The sequence below is a fragment of the Pinus tabuliformis genome, chromosome J, assembly GCF_031772625.1.
Source record: "Pinus tabuliformis cultivar Carrire ecotype Pingquan chromosome J, CPIR1, whole genome shotgun sequence".
NCBI classification, from domain to species: Eukaryota; Viridiplantae; Streptophyta; class Pinopsida; order Pinales; family Pinaceae; genus Pinus; species Pinus tabuliformis.
Window position 1 is genome coordinate 973,368,329 of NC_142295.1, and position 10,038 is coordinate 973,378,366.

The 10,038-nt window shown below is 39.7% G+C and overlaps 1 protein-coding gene across 1 annotated transcript; it reads left to right on the forward strand.

Moving 5' to 3' along the window:
- Positions 1 to 3,652: 3,652 nt before the first annotated feature.
- LOC149230081 (uncharacterized) lies at positions 3,653 to 4,093 on the forward strand. The gene has a single exon (XM_089381198.1). The coding sequence runs from the start codon at positions 3,653 to 3,655 to the stop codon at positions 4,091 to 4,093; it is 441 nt and encodes a 146-aa protein (XP_089237324.1).
- The last annotated feature ends 5,945 nt before the right edge of the window (positions 4,094 to 10,038 follow it).

Below are 10,038 nucleotides of genomic sequence, written 5' to 3' on the forward strand. Positions count from 1 at the left end.
AGAAAGAATAATACTTGTTAATCGAAGTAACATTATTAATACATATCTTAATAACTTCTTTTTTAATGAGAAATGACTATGAACAAAATTAAATCCACACTTCATCTATACAGTAAAAATATTTGTACGAATTACTTCTTTAGTTAAAACATTTGCATAGTTATCCAAAGCCTTAAACTTGACTTCTAATTGCTTCACAAAATTCCACTAGTCTGAGTTGGAATTTGAAGTTCTTTTTCAAAGCAGTTGTATATCAAATATGCATGATTCTAGCTTCAAATTGAATATCTATGTATATCTATGTACTCTTTATACAACCAAACCACTTCATTGGATGATTTAAAAGTCACATCTCTACAAATATGCATGAGTCTAGCTTCAAATTGAATATCTATGTATACCTATGAACTCTTTATACAACCAAACCACTTCATTGGATGATTTAAAAGTCACATCTCTACCGTCTCTCTGTATATAAAAACCACATCTTTAAAAGTATCTCTATATATAATTATTCTTTTTATTAATATTTTTTAACATTTCATATCTCTTTCTATGCATACATTGAATTATTCTTATTATTAATCTTTTTAAAAATTTCACATATCAACTTCATATTAAATATTGAAGGAATTACAAATATCTCTTATAACTTGAATTGTAAAGTACCTATTAATGGAACAAGTCTGCTCTCTCTCTCTCTCTCTCTCTCTCTCTCTCTCTCTCTCTCTCTCTCTCTCTAAATGTTATATATCAACTCCATATTAATAATGAAATAAATTACGCATCTACATTATAATGCAAAGTGAAATATATGAAATTTTTTAATTTAAATTACTTTATTTTTCTTGATGATGATGATGATTAACCTCCACTAAGACCAATGTGGGCTATTGGACCTTAAGAAGGTAAGAGATTAATTATGACTCTCTAATATTTTAGGTCTATGATGAGAAATAAGAGAAATAAGTTCTCCAAGATCACTATAGTTTGTTGACTTAACAAGTCAAAAAGGTTGACAAATTATTTCATCCTAGGTTTTTTTGGAAATAGACCAATGTTCTCTATTAAGATTTCATAAGAACTAGTTTTTATCTTTGCAAAAATCAATTTCTTCTTAGTACTAGTCAGGACAAAGGGATAATTTTGGTTAGCAAGGATGGGATTGATTGGATTGATCTTATCCTTATAATATCTTAGCTTACTTTCCCCTCTAGCGCCTTATCATTCCAAAATTTATCCTTAAATTTGGAGGTAACGATATTTTTAATACTATCCTTATTATCTGAGATGATCTCGTCTTTTATCCCCTAGTATTCAAGCCTAGACTAAGCATCCTCATTCCATCCCCACTTGAAATAAAGGTGGGGGTTTTGGCTAGAGTTGGAATCAATTTTGGGACACATCTTCCCTTCCATATTGTAAAGTGTTTCCTTATGCATCAAATACCTTAAACATAGCCATGTTTTCAATGGGGTAAAAGCTAGCTTTGATCAAGAGGATAGGATAGGTAATATTTCCTATAATATTGAGGTTGTAGATTATAAATTTATTTTAAATCATCTTAATATTCCTCCATGAATCTGTGTAATTATTGCAACCCTACAAATCACATACATATACAACAGCACCTCACATACATATAAAATAACAGCGGTGACAAGAGTCTCAAACAGGAGCTTTGTTTACTCCAAATCCAAAGATAATAAGCTTTCCATCCTCCAATAATCTTTTTCTCAATTATGAGCTGATGATGAGTGTAAAATTATGTTATTTAATATGGACATTGAAATATTTTATTTATAGTTCAGAGACACACAACACACATATCAAACTAAACATAGAATGAATTACACATCATGCAATATAAAGATGATTCAAAATTAAGGTAGAAATTGAAGTATTTTATTTATGATCAACATTAACTTTTTTTTTAATTACTATTTTTCAATTTGTTAATATATTTATTACTTTACTATTTTTGAATATATTGTTTTGTGACAACACCTCCCTTATTCTAAACTATAGAGCACAATTAATAAAGTTTTATTAACTAGGAATAATATTACCTTAAACACACTTTCTCAATTTCAATGGGGTAAAAACTAGTTTCGATCAAGAGAATAGGATAGGGAATATTTCCTTTTAATCTTGAGGTTGTAGATTATAAATTTCTTTTAAATCATCTCGATATCCCTCCATGAATCTATGGATATACTACAAACCTACACCTCACATACATATACAATAAAAATACTAACAAGAATATCAAAGAGGACCTATTTTTTACTCCAAATCCAGAGATAATAAGATTTCCATCCTCCAATAATCCTTTCTCAATTATGAGGTGATGATGACTGTAAAACTACACTATTTAATATGGATACTAAAATATTTTATTTATAGTTCACACACACACAACACACATATCAAACTAAACATAACTAATTACACATCATGAAATATAAATATGGTATAAAATTAAGGTAGAAATTGAGGTATTTTATTTATGATCAACATTAACATTTTTTTTATTACTATTTTTCAATTATTTAATATATTTATTACTTTATTATTTCTGAATATAATGTTTTGTGACAACATCTCCCTTATACTAAATTATAGAGCACACTTAATACAATTTTATTAAGTAGGAATAATATTAGGTTAAACACATTTTTCAATGGGGTAAAATGTAGCTTCGATCAAGAGCATAGGATAGGGAATATTTCCTTTAATCTTGAGGTTTTAGATTATAACTTTTTTTTTAAATAATCTCAATATTCCTCCATGAATCTATGGATATACTGCAGCCCTACAACTCACATACATAAACAATAACACCTCACATACATATAAAATAACAGTGGTGACGAGAGTCTCAAAGAGGAGCTTTTTTGTTCTGAAATTGGCTGATAAAAAGATAGAAAAGACAAGAGTCTCAAAGAGGAGTTTTTTTGTTATAAAACCAGCTAACAAAAAGATAGAAAAGAGAGATCAACACCTTCAAAATAAGCCTCTTTGAGGGGGAAAATTCTTTTACATTACACAAATGAACAATTCTTGGATGATACAAATGACAAGACCACCTTTCTATATGTAGGAGTCTAAGGGGTCAAAATATAGTCAGACACGACATAACAATAATAATGTGTGGGCACAATAATAACAATAGTGGGCTTGATTAAATTTTCGCTGTGCGCGCTCTGCTCCTCTACGAGCTCCCGTTTAGGTCAGTGATCGCTGCCAGGACTGTCTCGCCGCCATGGGTGCGCCAGGGGGTGTGGAGCCCTCTCCCACCCCTCCATCATCAACAGCAGAGGCCTTTCGTAGTCTGCTTTTGCAGAAAGGAAAAAAATGTTCCCATCCCAACATCCCGAAGTTCATCAAAAAGCTTGATGAAATCCCAGAAATTGCTTTGCCAGAAGATCAACCGATCAAAATCACCCTTGCCTTCGCTGATAGAGGTCTAGTGGGGCAATTTATGGGTCGTTGGCCAACAACAAAATCGACTAATGAAAGGGTTCAATGAAACTGGAGGCCCCTGCTGCCCAACAACGTGATCTGCTATGCGGTTGGTAGAGGTTATTTCATTTTCGAATTCACTACCAAGGAAGACCGAGATCTGGTGTTCAGAAACGGTCCATATTTCATGGGAAATCAAGGTCTCTTTCTGAATAAATGGACCCCCAACTTCGACCCTTCAGTCAATGTCCCAAAGAAGGTCCCTGTTTGGGTCCGACTACCCAACCTACCAATGCACTACTGGAGCTTCCAATCCCTGCAAAAGATAGGAAATGGACTGGGCAGATTCATCAACAAAGCTGATAACAAGGGCCAATACACCTACGCCAGTATCTGCGTGGAAGTTGACTTGGAAGCTAGTCTACCGGAATCCATCAAACTTATAGTTGGAGATTGGCACCACTTTGAGAAGCTGGACTACGAGCAACTGCCCTTTAAGTGCAGAATCTTCCATGAGCACAGTCACTTTCAACGAAACTGCCCCAAAGCACCATCAGGGGACAAAGTGGAAGAAGAAGGATGGAAAGAAATAAAAAAGGGCAAGGTAGTCTCAAAACCAAACAAGTAGAAGAAATCAGGACTAATGGGGAATCCCCAGACCAATTACAAGACCATACCAGTTTGAAATGATGGCCCCTCCTCAGGTGAAAAGGTGTATGCCTCAGAGAACCATGAAGAAACTGAAGATCAGTCGAAGAAAGTGAAAGAATAAGAAGAAGAAACAAATGTCCCCCTAACAGAGGCTGATCAAGGGGGAAACGCAGACAATGATGAGCACATTAGTCTTGCCTCTAACTCAGGGGAAGAATCAAAAGAAAGAGACTCTGAATCAAAAAGCTCACAAATTACTCCTATCAAATCGACCAGCGGCCGGAAATCCAAGAAGAAACAGAGAGAGGAGAAAACTTATCTAGATGTTCTCCAAGGCTCCCAAAAAACTCTCAAAGGAATGATGAACACCAGATCCAGGCGCAAGCACAACAGGGCTCCAAAAGGAGCCACTCCTTCCCAATCCAGTAAATAATGAAGTATGTCTCCTGGAATTGTAGAGGATTAGGTAGCAGGCTGAAAGAAGATGCCCTAAAAGACATTGTGAGGTTGCATTTGCCTGAAATCCTTCTCATCCAGGAGACAAAGCTGGAGGACACTCTTCTCCTCCATTCCAACAAAATATTCTGGCGCAAAGGCCCCAGTAGAGCTGTCAGTGCTAGAGGCGCCTCTGGTGGGATTGCCTCCTTCTGGGACAGCTCCAAATATGACTTGACTCACGAAGAAAGTTTCCATCACTGGATTTTCACTCAGCTCCTCCACAAAGACTGGTCAAAAAGTAAGTATGTTCAACCTTTATGCTCCGGTCTCTCCAACAGAGAAAAAAAATTGTTGGGACTCACTCCAGTCTTTTCTTTTATTGCACAATCTAGAAAACATCATTATTGCAGGGGATCTGAATGTTACACTAGCCACTGAAGAGAATAAAGCGGGTTCTCCTGTAAGGGACCCAGCTAGAGAATGGGTAGAAGATATAATGATTGGCTGGGATCTGGAGGATATCAAGCCTTCAGCTGGGAAATACACTTGGTCTAACAAAAGGTTAGGTCCCAACCACATAGTTGCTCGTTTGGAGAGATTCCTCATCCAAACCTCCTTCCTTTATAGTGGTCTAATGGCCTCTTCCAAAATTCTTCCTAACTGCACTTTTGATCATAAACCCATTAGTGTCGAGCTCTCCATGGATGGTTTTCTTGGCCCCATTCCCTTTAGTTTCAGCCCTTTGTGGATTCAGCAAGAGGGTTTCCATGAGGTAGTTTCTGAAGTCTAGAACCGAAAAGTCTTGGGATCCCCCTTCTTTGTGTGGGAAGAAAAGTTGCGGGCTCTTAAGAGAAGGCTCAAGGATTGGGCTAAAACTCTGAAAACTCCAGCTGCCAAGAGAAAAGAGTCATTAGAAAACCTTGCTGCCCTCCAATCATCAATGGACGATTCTGCTGTTACCTAAAGTCTGCTCCAAAAAGAAGTTGAGTTGCAAAAATCTCTCCATAAAGCTAGTAGGGATGAAGAGGAGTATTGGAGACAAAAATCCAGAAACTTATGGTTACAGGCCGGCGACAAAAATACTAGTTTTTTCCATAAGCAAGAAGAAGTTCACAAGCAATTCAAAAATGTATCAGAAATTCGCTCCCAAGATGCAGTGGTTAAAGATTTTGAAGGAATCAAGAGAGAAACCTTCACTTTTTTCAAAGAGCTTTATTGAGCGCCTGTTGATCCTCCTATATACCCCCATGCCTATCCGATTAATCTAATCCCCCTCTTTGTTCAAGAATCTGTCAACACTATGCTGACTGCACCGATCAGCATGGATGAGCTCAAGAAAGCCTTGGATTGCATGGAGCTGGATAAGGCACCAGGGCCTGATGGGTTCACGGCTAGGTTCCTTCAGTCTTGCTGGTCAACTATCAATAAATACCTCCTGAGAATGGTTAGAAAGTCCCAATCTTGCTCAAAGATAGGAGGCAGTACCAATTCAACCTTCCTTGCATTGATTCCGAAAGAGAAAGGAGCTTCAGATTTTAGTAGATTCCGTCCCCAGGACTGTTCCCCCGCCATGGGTGCGCCAGGGGCTGTAGAGCCCTCTCCCACCCCTCCATCATCAATAGCAGAGGCCTTTCGTAGTCTGCTTTCGCAGAAAGGAAAAAAACGTTCCCATCCTGATGTCCCGAAGTTCATCAAAAAGCTTGATGAAATCCCAGAAATTGCTTTGCCGGAAGATCAACCGATCAAAATCACCCTTGCCTTGGCTGACAGAGGTCTAGTGGGGCAATTTATGGGTCGTTGGCCAACAACAAAATCGACTGATGAATGGGTTCAATGAAACTGGAGGCCCCTGCTGCCCAACAACGTGATCTGCTATGCGGTTGGTAGAGGTTATTTCATTTTTGAATTCACTACCAAGGAAGACCGAGATCTGGTGTTCAGAAACGGTCCATATTTCATGGGAAATCAAGGTCTCTTTCTGAATAAATGGACCCCCAACTTTGACCCTTCAGTTGATGTCCCAAAGAAGGTCCCTGTTTGGGTCCGACTACCCAACCTACCAATACACTGCTGGAACTTCCAATCCGTACAAAAGATAGGAACGGACTGGGCAGATTCATCAACAAAGCTGATAACAAGGGCCAATACACCTACGCCAGAATCTGCGTGGAAGTTGACTTGGAAGTTGGTCTGCCGGAAGCCATTAAACTTATAGTTGGAGATTTGCACCACTTCCAGAAGCTGGACTACGAGCAACTGCCCTTTAATTGCAGAATCTGCCATGAGCACGGTCACTTTCAATGAAACTGCCCCAAAGCACCATCAGGGGACAAAGTGGAAGAAGAAGGATGGAAAGAAATAAAAAGGGACAAGGTAGTCTCAAAACCAAACGAGCAGAAGAAATCAGTACCAATGGGGAATCCCCAGACCAATTACAAGACCATACCAGTTTCAATCAGGTGAAAAGGTGGATGCCTCAGAGAACCATGAAGAAACTGAAGATCAGTTGAAGAAAGTGAAAGAAACTGAAGAAGAAACAAATGTCCCCCTAACAGAGGCTGATCAAGGGGGAAACGCAGGCAACAATGAGCACATTAGTCATGCCTCTGACTCAGGGGAAGAATCAAAAGAAAGAGACTCCGAATCAGAAAGCTCACAAATTACTCCTATCAAATCGACGAGGGACCAGAAATCCAAGAAGAAATAGAGAGAGGAGAAAACTTATCTAGATGTTCTCCAAGGCTCCCAGAAAACTCTCAAAAGAATGATGAACACCAGATCCAGGCGCAAGCACAACAGGGCTCCAAAAGGAGCCACTCCTCCCCAATCCCGTAAATAATGAAGTATGTCTCCTGGAATTGTAGAGGATTAGGTAGCAGGCTGAAAGAAGATTCCTTGAAAGACATTGTGAGGTTGCATTTGCCTGAAATCCTTCTCATCCAGGAGACAAAGCTGGAGGACACTCTTCTCCTCCATTCCAGCAAAATATTCTGGCGCAAAGGCCCCAGTAGAGCTGTCAGTGCTAGAGGCGCCTCTGGTGGGATTGCCTCCTTCTGGGACAGCTCCAAATATGACTTGACTCACGAAGAAAGTTTCCATCACTGGATTTTCACTCAGCTCCTCCACAAATACTCTGGTCAAAAAGTAAGTATGTTCAACCTTTATGCTCCGGTCTCTCCAGCGGAGAAAAAAATTTGCTGGGACTCACTCCAGTCTTTTCTTTTATTGCACAATCTAGAAAACATCATTATTGCAAGGGATCTGAACGTTACTCTAGCCACTGAAGAGAAGAAAGGGGGTTCTCCTGTAAGGGACCCAGCTAGAGAATGGGTAGAAGATATAATGATTGGCTGGGATCTGGAGGATATCAAGCCTTCAGCTGGGAAATACACTTGGTCTAACAAAAGGTTAGGACCCAACCACATAGTTGCTCATTTGGACAGATTCCTCGTCCAAACCTCCTTCCTTTATAGTGGTCTAATGGCCTCTTCCAAAATTCTTCCTAACTGCACTTTTGATCATAAACCCATTAGTCTCAAGCTCTCCATGGATGGTTTTCTTGGCCCCATTCCCTTTAGATTTAGCCCTTTGTGGATTCAGCAAGAGGGTTTCCATGAGGTGGTTTCTGAAGTCTGGAACCGGCAAGTCATGGGATCCCCCTTCTTTGTGTGGGAAGAAAAGTTGCGGGCTCTTAAGAGAAGGCTCAAGGAGTGGGCTAAAACTCTGAAAACTCTAGCTGCCAAGAGAAAAGAGTCATTAGAAAACCTTGCTGCCCTCCAATCATCAATGGAGGATTCTGCCGTTACCCAAAGTCTGCTCCAAAAGAAAGTTGAGTTGCAAAAAGCCCTCTATAAAGCTAGTAGGGACGAAGAGGAGTATTGGAGACAAAAATCCAGAAACTTATGGTTACAGGCCGACGACAAAAATACAAGTTTTTTCCATAAGCAAGCCGAAGCTCGCAAGCAATTCAAAAATGTATCAGAAATCTGCTCCCAAGATGCAGTGGTTAAATATTTTGAAGGCATCAAGAGAGCAGCCTTCACTTTTTTCAAAGAGCTTTATTCAACGCCTGTTGATCCTCCTATAGACCCCCATGCCTATCTGATTAATCTAATCCCCCTCTGCGTTCAAGACTCTGTCAACACTATCCTGACTGCACCGATCAGCATGGATGAGCTCAAGAAAGCCTTGGATTGCATGGAGCTGGATAAGGCGCCAGGGCCTGATGGGTTCATTGCTAGGTTCCTTCAGTCTTGCTGTTCAACTATCAATAAATACCTCCTGAGAATGGTTAGGAAGTCCCAATCTTGCTCAAAGATAGGAGGCAGTACCAATTCAGCCTTCCTTGCATTGATTCCGACAGAGAAAGGAGCTTCAGATTTTAGTAGATTCCGTCCCATTTCGCTGTGTAATACTAGCTATAAACTGATTACCAAAATAATATCCATCCGACTCAAGAATATTCTGTCGGACATCATCCCGGAGAATCAAGGAGGCTTCATCAAAGGGAGAAAGATACTGGATAATATTGTGCTGGTTCAAGAGGCAGTTCATTCAAGTTGCCAAAGAAAAGAGAAAGGAATGGTGATAAAAATCGATCTAGCAAATGCCTCTGACAGGGTGAGGCATGACTTCGTGTTCACTGTTATGACGAAAATGGGCTTCTCAATAACCTTCATAAATTGGGTGAAAGCCTGCATTGCCTCTCCTTGGATTGCGCCGCCGGTAAATGGCCGATCTACTGAATTTTTTAACACATCTAGGGGATTAAGAGAAGGTTGTCCACTGTCCCCTCTCCTCTATGCTATTCAAGCCTCAGTGCTTAGTTTCTAACTATACTTTTGTCAACAAGTCCAAACTCTACCAGGCCTCAGAATGGTGCACAATGTTAAAGACATAAACCATGCCCAATTTGCCGATGATACTCTGCTCCTTGGAGGAGCGAGCATTAACTTGGCCAGATCTTTTAAGAAGGAATTGGACATTTATAAGGAGGCCTCCGGCAGCAAGATAAACTATTTAAAAAGCACAATCTATGGTTGGAACTGCTCGATCAAAGAACTGGCTGACATTGCTAGGCTCCTTGAGATGAAAGTCTGTCAGACCTGGGAGTCCTTCAAATATCTTGGGATACCAATCTTCAAATCCGCACCTAAAGTTGCCCACTGGATGCCCCTCTTAGACAAGCTTAAGCTCAGAATACAAGCCTGGGGAGCCTCCTGCCTGAACACTACTGGGAAAATAATTGTTATGAAATCTGTTCTAATAAGTATGCCTCTTTTTCAGCACTCCATTCTTCTTGCTCCCAAAACCTTCCTCAGTAAAATAGATGGTATTCTGAGGAGATTCCTTTGGGAAGGGAGGAAAATAATGAAAGAAGACTTCATTTAGTTAATTGGGACACCATTAAGATGCCAACCCTGGAAGGAGGTCTGCAAATGAGAGATTTGGCTGCACAAAATCTCGCACCAGGCTCTAAAATCC